Consider the following 19,182-nt stretch of genomic DNA (forward strand, 5'->3'; position numbering starts at 1 on the left):
GACAAAATTGTGTTCATATCTTTTGATATGGACAACTACAGAAATATGACAAAACACTATCACCGTCACTCAATCCTGACTATCCTAAACGCTATCTAGACTAACCATTTTAATGTTAATCTGACACATCCCTGGCTATCCTAAATACTATCTAGATACTTAAGTTATGTAGGTTGGCATACCAGGTGTTATACATAAAAGAGTACCCTTCCATGCATTTCAACTATATTTTTCATCCTTCTAGGCCACATGTTCACTCGCTAATAGGAGAATAAATCATTTGATAAAAAGGACGTGTTTGACTAACGGAGGTATACTTGAGAGTTCGAAAAGAGCGTTTTTTGAGAAGTTGAGATCAAAATGAAAACAACAAATAAGTCAGGAAACCACATGATCAATTAAGTTAGAGTTATAATACAATTCCAATGAGATGTTCTGTGTGTCTCTACCATCGTAATCAAGGCGATGAGTTCGAATATAAACTTTGGACATGGAAGATACCAAATTTAAAAATAAAATAAAAATCATTATTGGAAAAATTCATTCAAGATTTTGAAAGGTATCCAAATCCAAATATTTTTAAACCAAAAGAATTGTTTATACTCTTCTTATGCCTGCCTACTCGAACATAAGAAGAAATCGAGGTAAGTAGGGTCCACAGTTTACACTGTTCCAAAACTATAATCCTTATATCCCTTCATTCCTTCTCACTTCACAATTTTCCATTCCGAACCAAATTCCATTTCATTCCAAAACCCTAATTTCGTTCCCAATCGCAGATCTTCACTCTCCATAGATTTTTGGCTCTTCCACCTTTCTCAAACCATGGTTAGTTCTTCACCTTTCACTTCGATTCACCTTTTTTCACATCATTTTTCTTCAAATTCTTAGTATTTTTTTTTAATGTTATTTTTCATTGTTTATTTATATATGCAAAATATGTAAAAGTAGTTGTTCTGTGTGTTGTTATTTTTATGAATCAGTTTGAGTGATTTTTTTGTTTTGAATTGAATGATTTGCATGTTGTAACAATTGATGATGATACTCAAAGTGAGCTTTAATGATTTGTCGGTGACGGCAACAGCGGACATTAATATAGTTAGGATTTTGTTTGGATAGACAACTTATTTGCAGCTTATAACACAAACGCTTAATAACCACTTATGTATAAGCTTACGAAAACTATGAGTCTGTTTGGATTGACTTATTTTAGCTTATCTATTGGCATAAGCTTTGTGACACTGTTTGAGACAAGTTTTTTTTGGTTATTTTCATAAGTTCAACAATATAGCTTATAAAAATTGCGTATAGGTATATTGGAGAACTTATGACCTAGAATTGAGGATTTGGTAGTTATACCTAAAAGCAGTTATAAGTTAGATATAGCTTATAAAATTCGCTTATAGGTATATATGCTTACATCATACATGATAAGCGTTTGTGCTATAAGCTGCAAATAAGTTGTTTATCTGGATGTTACCCAAAGATAAATTAAAGTTAATTTGTTTTCGTGTATACTGTAAGTTAATTTTTTTTTTATGTGCTATAAGTTGTTTTTATAAGCCATTTTGGACCACTTGTGAGAATAAGATAAAAAAAGTGTAAGAAAAAGGGCATAAGTTGTTTTCATAAGTTCTCTCAAACAGTCTCATAAAACTTATGTCGGTAGATAAGCTCAAATAAGTCAATCCAAACAGGCTGTTGGTAATTCTTAGTGACGTAATTATGATGTGTGTTGTGTTAATTAATTGTTGTGATTTGTTTTGCAGCATAAATTGGGGAGAGGTCATCGGGATAAAGTCCAGCAGTTTGTAACCATAACTGGAGCTAGGTAATTTCATAGTTGCTTGTTTTGTTTAGTTTCACGTTTTTTCGGTGGATATGTTGATTTATGACTTGCTTTAGAAACTTCTAGATTTTAATGCGGTTATATATATTTATCATTTTTTTAACTAAAGAATTTGATATTGGTCTATAAATAAAACTGAATTAGATACCTCTTTGGTTTTGTATATGTTGGTATTTATTTGTTGATGGTGGAGAGGGGAGAGGAGAGAATGGAAGAATCTGTATTCAATCTTGGATTGAACGCCTGTTTGTATATTTCGGATAGTCACGCTCTACTGCTATAGCATAGCGGAATTCTGGCAAACCGCTACTGTTTGCTATATGCTATTTAGTAAAAAATGCTGTCAAATAGCGGCTATAGTGGCGCTATATAACTATTGCCTAGCGGAATTTAAACAATATGCTACTTTCTGCTATCCACAATTTACAACACTGGATCATTGTAATTTTGAATAATATTTTCTATTTTCTACACCAATCATGTTTCACTTTGGGTTCTATGTTGATTGTGAATTTTAGTTTGGTGAGTTGATTCAATCAAATTTATTGTGTGTTATACAATTGTTTGTCAACTTCATCCTTAACTTCTGCTGTTAATATGGTAATCTAATTTTGTATTTTCAGCGAGAAAGTGGCAATGCAGGCTCTGAAGGCTAGTGATTGGAATCTTGAAGGAGCATTTGATTATTTTTACAGCCAACCTCAGCTTAGAACCTTCACTGATACTAGACACTTGGAGGAGCTATACAATAGATATAAAGGTTAGCAATGAAGGTGAAAATATTGAGACACCTATAGCTTTTAAAATAATTGCAAGTAATCAACTTATAATCTCCATAAGCATAACATTCAATGGCTCGGTAAACATGGCAAAAGGATTGAAAACGCAATGATAGTGTTACATGTATAGGGCGGTTGACAGACAGCCACAGTAAATTTTATTTCTCTTCAGATTGAAAGCCTGTTAGAAAGCTTGTAAATTTGACCACATAATATATTTTTTGTTACTTTGAGAGAACATGGGTGTCTTTCATCCCTATCTCAGATTAAATATGCTTCTCAAGCATTCTAAGATAAAGTATCATGGATCAGAACTGATTCTGCGATGTAGCTAGATGAAGTCATTCTAGAAATATGTAGGAAAAAATAATTAGAGCTCCTTGTAGCCTTATGCTGATGAAAGTGTCTCTATTTGGACATCATATTTTTCATGCATTACAAATATTGATATTCTGAATCTTTAATAGTATACTTCAATTATTCTCTCTCACTGCAGTTTTTCTTTTTACTTAAATCCATAGGAAAATGCAACTGATTCAAAGTATTGAAGTTGACAAAAGAAGGAATAAATACTTCGAATTGTGATTATTATTTTATTCAGAAGACTGAGAACTAGCCCATACTTGTATTAGACTCCTAATCCAAATTAATTTTAAATTAAATAAGAAAACAAATCAAGGTTTGATGAAAAATATAATGGAAGGTTTAAGAAAACAAATCAACACAATATAACCTATTAATTAGATAGGAAAAAAAATCACCATTTGTATGGTAGGCTGGTGTGAATCACAATTAACTCATCATTTTATGACTCATTGGTAAGAAAAACTTGTCAAAGATCATCCTAAAAAGGATAGAGTAGAGTAGAGGACAAGCCAGTCTGGGACATAACCAAGGTCAAACTGAATCTGGGCTAGTTGAGGCCAAGTTGCATCTCATAACCAAGGAGAAATTGTATATGGGAGAGGTTGGCAAATGATGGATACAATAGTGGGACAATATTCTAAGGATTTTGAGATAGGTTGTGGAAGCAGCAAACAGAAAACCCACAAACAAGAGAGATTTATGAGAAAGGAAGGGCAGCTGAAATTTGGCAACGGTATGGAACAATGGAACAGTGACTTGATAGGTCATGAAGGATGTATTGCTCTGATGCCATGTTGAAGTTGTGATTATGGTCTTCATGCACAATTATAAAACCTTTGAAACGTGATTAGGAAGGATGAGAAAGAAAAAAACTTCCAATTGTGATTACACATTTTATTTTATACAGAAGTTTACTCACTAACCCTTATTTATACTAGTACTAGATATTTACCCTAATTAAATAATTAAATAAATAAGAAATATAAAGAAATATGGAAATCTACCTTAAGAGATAATATATGATATTTTAAATTACTCTTAGATACAACCCAATTATTCTGATCTATAGTTCATATGTTCTAATAGGAAATTTCATTTATTGAGTATAAGAGCTGTGAAAAATATATTAGATACAAGATCCCTGTAACTATTGCATGTTAAGTCATATTAAAGAAGTTGATCATGGTCCCTTGTTTTTTGGGCTGAGACGCTCTATGAACATTATATCTATATCTTTGCTGCTGCCAGTTGCTTATTTTGAGTCATTCCTTACCCAACGTTAGTAAATCACTATCATTTATTAAAACAAGGTGCATAATGACTGTTTGCTAATCCTTCACTCCCCTAATTTTCATACAGATAAATATATTGATATGATTTATGCAGACGGCATCACCCTCCTCTGCAATGATATCCAGGTTAGTGCTTCGGCCTGCAATTAATTATATTCTTGTGTCTTTGATTCAGTATCTTTATAATTCTTCACATGTAATTATCACAGAAGGATTTAATTGAACAGTACTTGTAATCAGTAAATCCTTAGTTTTTTATTATTGAAATTGGAAAAAAATTGCTGTCAAGTACTTGAGTGGTTTTCAAAGTTTTAAGGGATCTGATTAACTAACTATTAAGATAAATCTGAGTGGTGGATATAATAGAGAAGAAAGAAATCCTTGGCATTACTTTACACTTGGTTTACTTAGAGCTAACACTTAAGAGATGCTTGATGTGTCTTGAGAACTTGTTTTTTTCTCCTAAAAATGATTTCTTAATTTGTTCTTGGATAATTTCTTACCCTAGAATTAGTTGAAACTAGTTGATCGAGTAGTCCAAAACTTAAGGCCCAATTTGAATAATAATGAATTTGGTCATTTCTGTTTCCTAGGTCTCGTCAAATTTTGTCGTACAAGTTGTTTACATATTATGCACTTCAGATTTTTATTCTCTTATTTACATTTGCAACGTTTAAGTTTTGATTCATTCAGAAGGTTAAGACCATATTCATTCAAAGTTTAATTGATGTTTTCTTGCCATGTACAGGTGGATCCGCAAGACATAGTAATGGTATGAATATGTATTTTTAAGATTGTTTCATTTTCAGATCATGCATGATTTTGTGATTATTTACTGTTCCTCCTTTAATATAGTCAAATGAATAAACTTTAGAAAATGTTTGAACAATTATCATCCAAGACCAAGTTACAAATACGTAAGGACTAAAATTCAGTAGGTATTGTGAATTTATGAAAGAGATACCCCGGGGTTATAAAGTGAAAACTTCACATGGTTTTTTAAGGGCAAAATTTCTTTTAGTGTAAAATATAAGTGGCCAGTAAGTTACAGATGAAATGCAGAAATATTTATATTGGTTTCACAATCCATTATTTTCCGCTGAGAAAAAGCTCTAACTATATATAAGCTCCAATAGAAATTAAACATAACAGGATAAGATCCATTATTTGTAACTATGAAAATAATGGATAATAATCCTCACTCGTTGGTGCAACTGGATGATTATGGTCCCTATATTGTGAATGTCCAATATTTGTAAATGGAGTGTTTAGATTTTGTTTTAAAAAAATGGTGCTACAAAGCTCCTATTATGATTAGGGTCCAGGGCCATAGGAATGCTTTAGGTAATGGGATGTTTACGTTTTGCAGTTAGTTCTTTCATGGCACATGAAGGCTGGCACTATGTGTGAATTTTCCAAGAAGGAGTTCACTGAAGGCTTACAATCTTTGGGGTATAAATTTTATAGTAACTTCGTAATGAAATTTGTTTATGTAATGACATAATCCCTGTTGAAGGTCTTATGAAATTATTGCAGGATTGATTCGCTTGAGAAGTTCCGTGAAAAGATACCATATATGCGCTCTGAGCTGAAAGATGAACGTATGAACAGTAGCATCCAGATCATGGCTTGAAATTAGTCTTAGTCATGCAATTTTTATTCATTTGTCATTAGAAAGTATCTCCAATGTTAATTGAAGATCTGAAATTATATTTTTTGCTTTTGGTTGTCCAGAAAAATTTCGCGAGATATATAACTTTGCTTTTGGCTGGGCAAAAGAGAAGGTATGAATTGGTATCTTCTTGTTAACCCTCCCCTTCTTTGTGTGGCTTAACTAATTTTCAGGGAAGTAAGTGATAACCTATTGGCTTATACTAATTTAAGCAATATATTCGAACCAAATGAAATATACTAATTTGTGCATGAGACCCAATTGCCCCGTCCATTTTACTTGGTTATTATCATGATTTTTTTCCCTGTTCAATTAGGATTAGGACTAGAGTTTCATATCTCTATACAGAGGGGTTAGTACCATAGTAACAGAACCCGCTCTACTAGGTAGAGAACCGGGAACCAATTCATGGTACATTTTTTTTTTTTTTGGCACGTACGAATTCGTACAGATTTCATAGTTATCAGCGTACCATAACGATTTAAATGCCCATTAACGAGGATAATGGATGAGGACTTTACGCTGACCAATGAAAACACGTACCTCAAATCCGGAATTGATGTTCCAGTCTCATACGTTTCTGCTTTTATAGATAGTGTTCTCCTCTGTTTTTCACAAGTATTCGATGTCGGACTATTTGTTTGAAACACCAACACTATGTTGCTAGGCGCTGTGTGTCAAAATATATTTTTAACATGTAGTTTATTGATTTTAAGTAGATTAGATATAAAATTATCAATAGCATACCGGTTAAAATATTATAACGTACCAACTATGTATACACTCAACGTACCAAATACTTCAAGGGTTGGTTATTTAACATCACATCATCAATTACAACTATATTTTAGTCTTCGTTATTCTTTCTCCTCCTCTCTTTATCCATAATTTCAACTAGTTGCATATAAATTAGGGTAATGTTAACCAGTGCCCCGGCACTGGTTAAGGAGTCAAATGTGGTAAGTATTGCATTGGAACTTGTGCTGTCAACTCTTGAAAAGCATAAAAAGTATTACTTTTATTTTCGAACTTCCTTTTTTTAGTTTCCTTAACCAGTGCCCCGACACTGGTTAACATGACCCTATAAATTATTAGTTGATTTCATTGCTGTATTGGTTCTTTCACTTTTACCATCTGTTAACACTCAACTGTAATATACAAGTTAATTTTTTGCAGGGTCAAAAATCTCTGGCTTTGGATACAGCTATTGGAATGTGGCAATTATTATTTGCTGAGAAGCAGTGGCCACTGGTTGAACATTGGTGCCAATTCCTGCAGGTAATAACCCTAATCATACACCTTTTTGGTTTTCACTTTGCAGGTTTGAAGCTTTCTTATTGGTATGATAATGGTTGTTTATTTTACTTCAAATTGAAAATTTCATTGTTACTTACTCAGGCTCGGCATAACAAAGCAATATCTAGGGATACATGGTCTCAACTTTTGGAGTTTGCAAAGGTAAATTCACAATTTATCTACCTTTTGAATAAAGTTCAATAGGCGATGCCCTCATAATATGGAGGCATACCTCTCTTGATGTGGATATAGTGAGTGTTGCATGAGTGGTCATTGCTTGTATCTGTGATATCCAGAATCGTAATAGGGAAAAGTAAACGTGACTACATTTATTTTTCATGCTGTTTTTCTCATTATGTTTGTGTCTGACCATCTTGCCAACAGTAGATATTAATAGCATTCGAACAACTTTGTTTTTTAAGTAGTTCAGGTCTTTTTTTATATTCTGTATCCTGATTGCATTTGTGGTCTTTGTTTACATATTGAGATTTGTTTTACACTTTCTTGGTTGTGAAACACACTGCGTCACGTGGAACAAAGGAACCAACAATACACTAGGACAATCTGCAATATTATTTTGAGAATAGTTTAACTGATACATAAGGATATTATTCATTTATTTACGCTACAAAAAAATAATCTTTTATCCAACAATACACTCGAATTTGTATTCACTTTTACTGTGTTTAAAGATTTCAATGCAAGTAGTACCTTTTTCAATGCAAGTATTCACTTTTACTGTGTTTAAAGATTTCAATGCAAGTAGTACCTTTTTCTTCAGCTGGCATATCGATGATACTGTGCTGTTGCCTTTATGAAGTTAACACTATATTTGTCATGTTCTTTTATGCAGACTGTCAGCTCAAATTTATCCGATTATGATGCTGAAGGTGCTTGGCCATATCTTATTGACGAGTTTGTCGATTATCTGAATGAGAATGGTGTTAACCAACATGGTCAGATAACCGATTCTAGTCTAAAACGATGATTCATTCGGTAAAATGCTATTTAAGAATATTTGATCTATGGTCTTTTGTGACGGACTTGTGATTGTTAAGGGGGGGGGGATTAGGTCCAAAAGGGGGATTAAGTCTAAATATTTAAAAAGAAGAGGACATTGCTGCTAGAGCAAACTCATTCATGCTGACAAGTAGTAGCATCAGTTTCATGTGAGATTGTTTATATAGTACATGAATTTCGTTGGGAGGTATTGTGGAATTAGTACTGGGAAACTACTGATACCATGTTATAATTTGTTGTCCCTTTAACAATTTATTCTTGTACAATGTCTGGTTAGATAATATATATTGGTTCCTTTCCTTGTTTTATTCTGTTACTAAATGTATATTCCAAGTAGGAAATTGCTCAAAATCCCTTCGCATTTGCTTAAAAATCATTACATCTTAAAAAAATCATATGTAAATCAAATGTGGTTATGAGGACGAGTATGGTCCAACAAACCTAGCTTCCATAAACACTCATCTCAACGAAATCTTCAATTTTCAAATAAGTAATAAGTTTACAACCTCTTTAAGATAATCATTATGGATTACATCATTCATCGATAATTAATAAGATAATCATTATCAAAAGAAGGATAAACAATGTCTAGAAGAAAAACCACATCGATCGATTGCTGCTCATTCCAACCCCCCATCTTCGAGAACATAGCCCATGTGTCATGTTACATCAAAAGAAGGATAAACAATGTCTAAAAGAAAAATCACATCGATTGATTCCTCATTCCAACCCCCCATCTTCGAGTACTTAGCCCATGTGCCACGTTACATCAAAAGAGCACATCTGGATCATATGCTTCTCCAGAAACAAGAAGGATCATGGCCAATTTGGATATTCCAAAAATAGCACAGGAAAAATTACTTAGCCTCAAACAACATTGTTACCAGAGCATCAGGTCGAGGAATGAATTTCTAACCTTTTTCATCAGACATTGTTATATTGAAGGTATGTATGTATGCATGTACATTGAGAAAATAGTTTTATTTCTATTTTCTAGTTCTTCCTTTTTATTTTATATTGGAAAATTGTCAAATATTTTGATTTATTTACTATTTTAGAAAATTCGTATGAATAGATAGGAAAACATTTTCTCAAATCAAAACAGAAAATTCGTATGAATAGATAGGAAAACATTTCCTCAAATCAAAACATTAGAAAATTTGTATGAATAGATAGGAAAACACTTTCTCAAATCAAAAACAAAGAAATCATATAAAGCTGCAGGAAACCAATATTATTTGACTCAAACTGTCAAACACATTACACAACATGTTATTTAAAAGACAAATGTCCATTTTACAATCGTTGGATAATTCAAAACTCAACACCTTTAAGTCACACGACTAAACTCTTTCCACTCAACTAACATCTTAAGTATGAAAAACCAATTAAATTTAAAACATATTTCATTTAAACAATCACTGACAAGTCTAATACTATTAATGTTTAGTAAATATATTAGGAATAGGCTGAAAAACTAACGATGTTATGCGATTCTTAATTTCAGGAGCTTGAATAGTATGGCCATCTCCATGATGATACATAAACAATGCCATTCTAGCAAGATTTACAGCTGTATCTATGAAACATTGAGAGAAAGATGAACCATGAGCTTCTTTATTCATCTTCTTCCACTCTATAAACATCATGGACTTAACATACTCACAAGCCTCTACTTCAGAAGCTCCAGTTTCGTTCATGTAACATTGAATTGACTTTGGAATATCACCTGTCTCGTTTTCACGCTTTAAAAAAGAAAATAAAAATAATCAGTGAAAAAATGAAGGTTTAATTGTATTTTTAATCTGTTTATTTGAGAAGCTAAATTCAAGAAGCTGTAAAAAACATACTTTATATGTTCCGAGGTCATTAGCAAGGCGTAAAATTATTGCTGAAAGCCGAATTATGTCGGAGTTTTCTTCTAAACAAACCAAGTCTTCGATTTTGAATGAATGTGGAATCACAAAGTAAGCATGAGTAAGTATAGCAGGTGCACTTATGGAAATCCATGCATTCTCTAAGTATTCTCCAAGGCTTGGTGTGTATCCACTATGGTACCACTTTGCTTCAATCAAATATGATTTACATAGATCTGCCCACTATAATGTAATAATAATAATAATAATAATAATAATAATAATAAATGATGGTGATCATGATGATGATAATGATAATGCTTACCGCTTTTTTCAGGTATGGAGTGATATGGTACCCACACTTTTTCAAGGTTTCAAAAGCAAGTTCATTCACTAAGTCATAGAGAGCATGAAAGCACATTTTCATGTAGTTTGGGAGAGAATCCATTGCATTTAGATCCCATCTAGAATCACCAACAAAATATTGATAATTATATTACTCAGTAATAACAAGAATTTTTTTTCAAATAAAGTGGAGGAAGTAAAACATATTACCTATCAATTGCTTTTGTGAAGAGCTCTAGTTCTTCCAATGTGCCATACACATCGTACACATCATCAATGATGGTAATTAAGGAATTGACCTTTGTCAAAACTTTTCGAAAATAATCAAATTCTGGCTTGAAATTAGTTCCCACAGTCCAAACAAAGTTCTCAACCAATCTATCTCTTGCAAAGCTCAAATTATCTCCAAGTGTAGTTCTTTTCCACCATCTTCAAATGTAACAAAAAAAAAACATAAGCATTGGTTGGAAGTATCATCTATCTCTCAATCTCTAGTATTCCTATAAGTAAGCAACTGAGTTTTTTATTTATTTATCATTAAATTAAAATTTTCGAATAGTAAATTATTAACGTCAAAAAAACAAAAAAAAATTAAAATATAAATTTATTTAAGTAATCTCTATGTAAATTAATAATAGAGAAAAATAAAAATTTGAAGAAAAAAAAATCTAAAATTGCTTTAAATAAAAATCTATCCTCAGTAGTTCTCTAAAAAAATAATTTTGATAAAATATTTTCTTAAGTAAGTAATTTTTATTATGGTAAACAAACACAGCTTATGTTATTTTTTTTAAATCTCTAAAATTTAGACACTACGTGAGCATGTAATATTTATCAAGGAATAATATTTGAAGTTGGTTAGCACCTTGACGTATACTTAAGGTCTTCTTGGTATAAGCTTTGAAGAATGTTGAAATCCAATTGAGCAAATTCAAGTAAAACATGATTTTTATTTTGTTGTCTTTCGTATATATCAATGAACCACCTAGCCTCCCATCGAGGAATTCCCCAATGTAGTGGAAGCTCCAAAGCATGACTTATTTGAAGTGATATGTTCTTATCTCCATTTTTGTCCAAAAATTCTTTGAGAAACTTGGATGTGACATCTCTTGCTTCATCCAATATAGGTTCATCTTCAAACAAATGAAATGATGCTTCATACAATGATAACATTCCCTCAACATCAACAAAATGACCGTTCTTGAAATTACATATTTCATCTTCAAAACAAACAATAACATCTGTAAAAAATAAAAAATAAAAAAAAAAATCATATTTTCATTACTAAAAAAACAAAAATTAATGAGGGAAATTTAGTGAGGGAAAACATGAAATCCCTCTTTAATTCCGTCACTAAATTTTGCGTCTAAGGAATTTGTGAGGAATTTTATGTTTTCCGTCACAAATTTCCATCCCTAATTTTGCTTTTCCTAGTAGTGTTTATAAATCGACGTGACAATGTGCCAACACATCATTAAATCTATGTGTAAAATAGTTGTATAATGACAGAGTATACTCCCTCCGTTCCAAAATATAAACAAATTTTACTTTTTAGGTTCATTCAATTAATGATGTATGTGGTCCATAATATGAATCAGATACATCATTAATTGAATGAACCTAAAAAATCAAATTTGCTTATATTTTGGAACGGATGGAGTACTAATTACATTGACATAGTCATGACCAAGGACGGGCCCACGTTGAAGGGTCTGTGTGCCATGGCCCTCACTACATTTTGTAGTTTATCAATATCATGTCCATGAAATTTGTTCACTAGCTAGCATAGTTATATTGTTATTATTTTTGAAAGAAACTAGCATAGTCATATGTAATATTGTAAGTGTAATAAAATATATATGATAATTCGTTCAAAACATTCTAAATATATAATAATATATGTAAAAAAAAGCTAACAAAAATATTTAATACACCCTTCGATCACTGTTATAAGCAAAAAATACATTTTTTATATTCATTGAATAAATGATGTACGTGATCTATAATATAGACCACATACATATGTATTGAATGAATTTAAAATGTTGATTTTGACTTATAATAGTGATCAGAGGATATATATATAATATAGGTCAAATGCATCTAAATGTCCTTTAAGTTTTTTCGTTTTTCCTAAAGTCGTCCTTTAAATTTCAAAAGTCCCAAAGTGGTCCTTTAAGTTTCAAAAGTCTCAAACAAGTCCTTTTAGTTTTTGAATCGTTTAAAACAAGTCCTTTTAGAGGATGATGATGATTCAGATGATAACAACAAAGAGCATTATCCACCATTTGTCATGCCTCAAAAGATGACTAATTTTAAGTGGGTGTTAGGAGTCAGATTTGGTACCAAAGATGAGTTCAAGGAAGCAATTACCAACTATGCTATCTACAATAGGACTTGTTTGAAACGATTCAAAAACTAAAAGGACTTGTTTGAGACTTTTGAAACTTAAAGGACCACTTTGAAAAAAATGAAAAACTTAAAGGACCTTTAGATGCATTTGACCTATAATATATTTATTGTTAAAACTATATATACACATAGCCCTCACTATACGATATTTCTGAGTCCGTCCCATCACATAGAATCAATTCAATCCCCTCAAAAAATAAAATAATGCAGTTAATTAAAAAAAAAATCTTAATATTGCGACTTAATGATAGTTGAGGAGCTTTTTTTCTTATGAGTAGTGATATTTTAACAACAATTTTGGTACATCTTTTGAGACAACTTTGTTGTTCTCTTTTCTCATTGGTCAAAAATAATAGAGAGGGAAAAATGAAGAGAGAGAATAAAAACATAATGTAGGTATGAGAGAGAAAGTTGTACCAAAATGATTGTACAAATATCATTTCTCTTTTCTTATAGATTCAATGACCTGTAGATAAATCATAACCATGTTGCCTCAAAAGTCTGAACTCACGTGCTGTGGCATGTAAATTCTTCTTCAACTTGAATGTTTGTTTGTTGTAAATGTTATCCAATATGTCCCTAATTTCATTGTTAAAATGGTAAGACACTCCAAGCCTTTGCAATACATCAATAAGCTCAAGTTGAGTAAGCTCATTTTCCGTTTTGTTAAGCATCATTCTTACTTTTTCCTTTAGAATTGAGCATTGCTTTCTGTACATTACTTCCTGAATTAAGTGCAACATTACAACAAAAAATCATTAAAAAATATGACTTAACAACATGAACTAAAGTTGCATGCATGCATGATAATTTTGTAAAACTAAAAACTGCAAGTTATCATGAGGGTGGATTTTTTTTTATATTTTTTTTAAAATTTTGAAGAGACAGAAAATATATTTAACCCTTTAATATATAAACGTCAATTCTTACCTTATACTCACTGCTCAAAGACTGGATATAATCATAAGTCCAAATTGATGGTTGGAAATTAGCAGAACGACGAGTACTTGAAGAAGGTATATATGATCCCTTGCATTGAGTTTTACTAGAAAAGGTATTGAAGTTACATGTTGCTAGAGAAGAATACTTTTTTCCAAGAGGAGGAAGTATATTTTTTGCAAAGCTAAATGGAAGATTTCCAAGAATAGGGAAAACCATTGGCTACAAAAGGAATTGGAAATGTTTGCTATATGGACTGTTTTTGGTGGTTCTTATGTAACCTAAATCATACCTAATTAGTGGATATATATATATATATATATATATATATATATATATATATATATATATATATATATATATATATATATATATATATATATCATCACGAGAGCACAACTAAGTTCTTGAATTATCTTTCTGAAATTAATATTTGTTATATAATATAGATTAAATTACTCTCCCATCCCTTTAAAGATAAATGATATTCCTCTCACCATGTTTCAAAACATACACAACGTTATTTTTTTTTTTGTGGCCGGATTTGAACCCCAAATTTTACATATAGTATGTGTTGTTCATACCAGCTCATGAGGACAAACATACACAACATTTTATTCAAAGATGTTGAATTATGGGCCCGTTATTTAAAAAAATCAAATTTTCTTTGTATTTCTAAAAATGGATTTTTTAAAATTTACTTAAAAATAGTAGAAGTATTTCAAACTCATTTATTTAAGTTAAAAAAGAGATTTTGACGTACACTAACTTAAATATTCACTGTTTAAAATTTTACATAGTAAAAATCACATTTTTTTTTTTTTTAAAATGACATCTTTTAAAAATGATTTTTATGGAAAGCTATTTGAAATAGCTTTTTTTTAGTGATTTTTTCAAAATTTTAGTATAAAATTTTTTTATTGAAAAATGATAAAATACTTAGAATGACATTTTAAAATAAGCTATTCAAACAAATTTTTAATTTGAAACTTTCCTTAAAAGTTTCTTTGTTAAAAAAATTATAATAAAAATATATTACACTAAAAAATTTATTTTTCCAAAAACTATAACAAACGAACCCTAAATGTTTTAATTTGAACTTATATTTTCGTTAACTTTCTTTTAACCTTGTTAAACAAATTTTTATTTTATCAAAATATAATTTTTTTTTTCTCCAATTCAGCTATTGGTTTTCTTGGCCATCAAAGGATTAGTAGTCACTTGCTCTTGTTTCCCAAACCTCGAAGCAGGTCTCCATATAATTCATCAAACATTTCGAAGCTAAAACACAACCACAATAATAACAAAGTGTGCAGTCCTTTCAACAAAATTTGTTAAAAATTAAGAGAATATATAACCTCAAATACAATGATAAATGACAAGATAGACTTTTCAAAATGTGATGAGAAAGATGGAACATATGGAAAAAAAAATTATAAAAAGAAGATCATTGTAGTAAAATAAAAGATTGTTTAACAAGGGTTAAACGTAAATTAAAGAAAACAATATACAATTGGATCAAAATACATGATTTTACATCTTATAAAGTTGTGTATCCCATCATTATCTTTAAAGAAAAAAAGAAGATAACTTACTTTATAATATATCCCATCATGTTTGGTCGAAAAGATTACAGGTACATTTTACACATGATTTTTTCTAAATTACCTTTGAAGAATGGTGGGTAATTTACCCACCAACTAATGAAAATGAGCAATTTATTTGTAGGGTCAAGATAGTTCATGAATATATATGTGCTTATGTGGCTAATATGTATTAGTTGGGGTAAATTATCCATCATTCTTTCATGGGTAGCCTAATTGTCACCTTTACACATAAATGTCTCCCACCATTATTAATTTATTTTCAAGTTTTATTGTTTCTTTATTTTTTAAAATGGAAAAATTTATTGGGTCCCTCGAATCAAAATTATCAAAGTGACTTATTATTTTTATTTTGTTTCGTTTGAAATTCAACCAAATCAAATTTAGTGGGTCTCCCATATCTCTCTTATTCCATTCAATATGTTTTTTATTGTACCAACAAAGATGCTGCTGGATCCGTTCTAAATTATACATCCTCCGGTCACAAATATAAGGAAAAATCCACATTTTTTTTTGAAGAAATCAAATGGAAAAAATTCACATTTTAAATTCATTCATTAAATAATATATATTGTTTATAATAAAGACTACATACATCATTAATTGAATGAATCTAAAATGTTGATTTTTGCTTATAATAGTGACCGGAGGATGTATGTTGTTTTAAGAAGAAAAAAATCATCCTAAATTATATCTTTAACTATTTATTACCTTATTTTTTTTCCAAATCTTTAATTTATTTTTCCATACAATTTATTAAGGTCATTTTTGTAAACTCATAATATCACTTTCTTATACAAAATTAATTACACTTTTTAATATGTATGAAATAGTCAATTGAGGACGGACGGAATATCACTTTCCATTTTATTCTATTTTTTTGATGAAAGTATTCTCTCTTTATCGACAATAATTTGTGGAAAATAAAGAATATATTCTTTGTAAAACTTAGTTTTTCTCTCTCTCTCTTTTTTTACAGAAGTTTTTTTCTTTTTTTAACTGATTAAAGGGTTATATTTTTTTTTGACAAATGATTAAAGGGTTATATGAAATTGTGTTTCCGGTATTACTGCATATTTATCATTCTTCTTGAATGGATTTTCTCTTGTGTTTCTCTCCGATTTTCTACGGTATGCGGACTTACACAAATAAACACATTATCTATCCTAATTTCAACATTTAAATTTCTATGCATTTCCTTTTTCAATGATTGAGATTTAACTAGACCCTACGGTCACCGTCACTGCATAAGATCCATTCTTTCTCTAGCACCAACCCTAGTAATGGAAACAACCGGGAGTGTAAATGACTTCTGTCGGGTTTTGTGTACCATGATTATTACCAGCCATGTCAGCTTTAAGCTTTAAGTCTTCATTGTCATGCTATTGTCTTTGACTAATATTTGTCGTGTCCTTTTTGAATTCTGTTCTTCTTCCAACAAGATTCACTCGCGGCCAACTGAATTGACAATTTTACCTCTGCGGGAGTTAACTCACGCTGTATGAGTTAACTAACACATCTTATACCATTTGCGTGACTTACGTGTATATGACAGCAACACATAAACATAACACTTCACTTTTCTTTTCATCCAAAGTGCGATTTTTCCCCTCCATGTGCGAATTTCACAAAACTCAACCAAATCATCGTCAAATCACGCAATTGAACAAGTAAGTGTTCTTATTCTACTTCATTGCTATTTTTTCGTTGAAATTTTGAGTTTTTTTGAAGAAATTTGACATTTTTAGATTTTTAGAAATTTGGCTTGCATGTTAGTTTTATGGATTGTTAGTGATTAATTAATGTAGGAATTGTAGTTTAGATGTTTACAGTACAATGTGGTAGTTTATGGTTTAAAAATTGTTAGATTTCTTAGTTGTTTGAAAATTGCACTCTATGTGTTTGGTAAAATGTCTCAATGATTTGATTTTTTGTTTCTTTGGATTGCTAATGATAAAATTAGTTAGAATATGGTTTGTTAATGTTGATTATAGTATGTTTGACTGCAACATGGTAGTTTACGGATTGAAATGATACTGCCCCCAATATAAGTGTTGTTGTTGAATTGTTTCAATTGACACAATGTCCCTATGAAAATGTCTCATTGATTTTTTGCTTTTTGAAATGTTGTGCAGATATGTCTTGGAGGAATACAGCTCAGAGGCCTCCTGAGCTGACGAGTGACAGACTTAGGTTAGGGAGAGTGCAGTCCTCTACTAGTAGGGCATAGAGGGAAAGGGATACACTACGCCATCCTTTGGCTAGTCGAGGGAGAGGAGGGCACGAGACTTGCTAGGGTTGACGCTGCTGGGGCCTCAACGTCACAGATGGGTCCATCCCACACGGTGGACCCGACACAATATCAGCAACATTATGAGGAGTAGCACCAGGCGCAGAATCAGACTTATTATGAGGAGCCTCAACAATATCATTTTGACGTGGATCAACAACATTAGTATGAAGATCATCAATATCAGCCTGATATTGAGCAGGAGCAACCTAATAAGGAGCATCCTCAGCAGAAGGAGGGTGGGGGTCATGCTTAGGGGGTGCCAGTTGTGGAGTACGAGGCCAGACCGAACGGCCATGGAGGGGGGCCTTATGTGCCCACGCTTTTACCTCACTTCGGTAAACACGTGGCATGTAGGATATATGTCGATGTCAATGTAAGTATATACATGACCTGGTTCTGTAGTGTATCACATCCTATTGTGAACCCCTCTGCGACCATTCCTAACTACACTGCTGATGCCCATCCTCGTTCTGTCCCTCCCTACGAGGAGGTTATTATTAAGCAACAGTGGGCCAGACATCCTCCCGACCCATACAAGATCATCAACAACATCAAAGCCAAAGTGGACAATGCAATGGGACATCCTGATGTGTTTCGTAATCCAGAGGAGGTTCTTCGCATGATGCAGGGCATACAGTCTGAGTGGAGCATGCTGGAGCAGATGCCGGCTCCGCGGAGGAGGAGTAGGAGTCCACGGATGGAGCATTATGACTTTTGTAGTTTTTTATGACATTTTGTTGGATGTGGATGTAATCCTATTACATTTGCACTTTTTGGCGTTTTTATGACATTTTTCGTTATTTTATTCCGTTATTTTTCGTAATTTAATTATGAGTGAATGCTTGATTGAATGACTGCTTGAATGAATGATGAAAAATGTATGCAATTGACTGAATGAATGTATGAATGAAGGAATACAAAATTTAGGAAAAATAGAGGTCTCTGCCAGTTCTGGCTTGATGCACAGACTGGGCGTGAGTTAACTCACGTATGTGTTAATTGCTGCGTGAGTTAACCCGCGCAGTTTTTACACTTGCGTGACTTAAGTCACGCAATGTGAGTTAACTAACTTAAAGTTTTACACAATGCATTAGTTAACTAGCGCAGGAGTATTTTGATCAGTTTAGTTGGATGGGAGCAAAACTTGTTGGAAGAAGAGCAGAATTCGTCCTTTTTATGCAGATTGTTAGTTCAAAGAGAAATAATAATTGTACAATTTCCGTTAGTTCAAAGAGAAATAATAATTGTACAATTATTTTGTGATAAATTTTTGACAACATCAATGCTATATATCGCCAGAGAGAATTCACGATAACATCCCAAATTATTTGATTTCTCACATACAACAAGTATTTTATTCAGGATTTTCCGCCGCTCAAAGTCCTTCATTCAACACACATGCTAAAGTCAAACCATACTACCAGATTTATATATACCATTAGCCACAAATTATACACAC

At 31.7% G+C, this 19,182-nt stretch overlaps 2 protein-coding genes and 1 long non-coding RNA gene across 4 annotated transcripts; 2 read left to right on the forward strand and 1 right to left on the reverse strand.

Annotated features, from left to right (window-relative positions):
• The first annotated feature begins 637 nt into the window (after positions 1-637).
• LOC25486918 (DCN1-like protein 2) lies at positions 638-8,582 on the forward strand. Its single transcript, XM_013608746.3, has 11 exons — positions 638-828; positions 1,770-1,831; positions 2,473-2,609; positions 4,354-4,412; positions 5,035-5,058; positions 5,656-5,738; positions 5,823-5,887; positions 6,021-6,070; positions 7,135-7,236; positions 7,357-7,416; positions 8,108-8,582. Exons 1-11 carry the CDS (start codon positions 826-828, stop codon positions 8,240-8,242), a joined length of 780 nt encoding a protein of 259 aa, XP_013464200.1. The 5' UTR covers positions 638-825; the 3' UTR covers positions 8,243-8,582.
• Positions 8,583-9,511: 929 nt separating this feature from the next.
• On the reverse strand, positions 9,512-14,115 carry LOC25486919 (terpene synthase 10). 2 transcript variants are annotated; one of them, XM_013608748.3, is made up of 7 exons: positions 13,818-14,115; positions 13,399-13,612; positions 11,341-11,716; positions 10,686-10,904; positions 10,456-10,594; positions 10,125-10,373; positions 9,512-10,019 (listed from the first exon to the last, which is right to left on the reverse strand). In XM_013608748.3, exons 1-7 carry the CDS (start codon positions 14,043-14,045, stop codon positions 9,714-9,716), a joined length of 1,731 nt encoding a protein of 576 aa, XP_013464202.1. In that variant the 5' UTR covers positions 14,046-14,115; the 3' UTR covers positions 9,512-9,713. The 2 variants fall into 2 exon arrangements, with proteins under 2 accessions (XP_013464202.1, XP_013464201.1); XM_013608747.3 differs by having other exon boundaries at positions 13,354-13,612.
• A 2,409-nt stretch (positions 14,116-16,524) lies between these two features.
• On the forward strand, positions 16,525-18,531 carry LOC112419188 (uncharacterized). Its single transcript, XR_003009338.2, has 2 exons — positions 16,525-17,100; positions 17,566-18,531. It is a non-coding gene; the product is annotated as an uncharacterized lncRNA (long non-coding RNA).
• The last annotated feature ends 651 nt before the right edge of the window (positions 18,532-19,182 follow it).

Source organism: Medicago truncatula, chromosome 2, assembly GCF_003473485.1.
Source record: "Medicago truncatula cultivar Jemalong A17 chromosome 2, MtrunA17r5.0-ANR, whole genome shotgun sequence".
Lineage (NCBI taxonomy): Eukaryota > Viridiplantae > Streptophyta > Magnoliopsida > Fabales > Fabaceae > Medicago > Medicago truncatula.

Coding starts and splice junctions, on each gene's coding strand:
- LOC25486918 (XM_013608746.3), top strand. Junction 4,413..5,034: donor TCCTCTGCAATGATATCCAG/GTTAGTGCTTCG, acceptor TGCCATGTACAG/GTGGATCCGCAAGACATAGT. Junction 6,071..7,134: donor TTGGCTGGGCAAAAGAGAAG/GTATGAATTGGT, acceptor AATTTTTTGCAG/GGTCAAAAATCTCTGGCTTT.
- LOC25486919 (XM_013608747.3), bottom strand. CDS start 14,045: ATGGTTTTCCCTATTCTTGGAAATCTTCCATTTAGCTTTGCAAAAAAT. Junction 10,595..10,685: donor TTCACAAAAGCAATTGATAG/GTAATATGTTTT, acceptor TGGTGATTCTAG/ATGGGATCTAAATGCAATGG. Junction 10,374..10,455: donor CTCCATACCTGAAAAAAGCG/GTAAGCATTATC, acceptor ATTACATTATAG/TGGGCAGATCTATGTAAATC.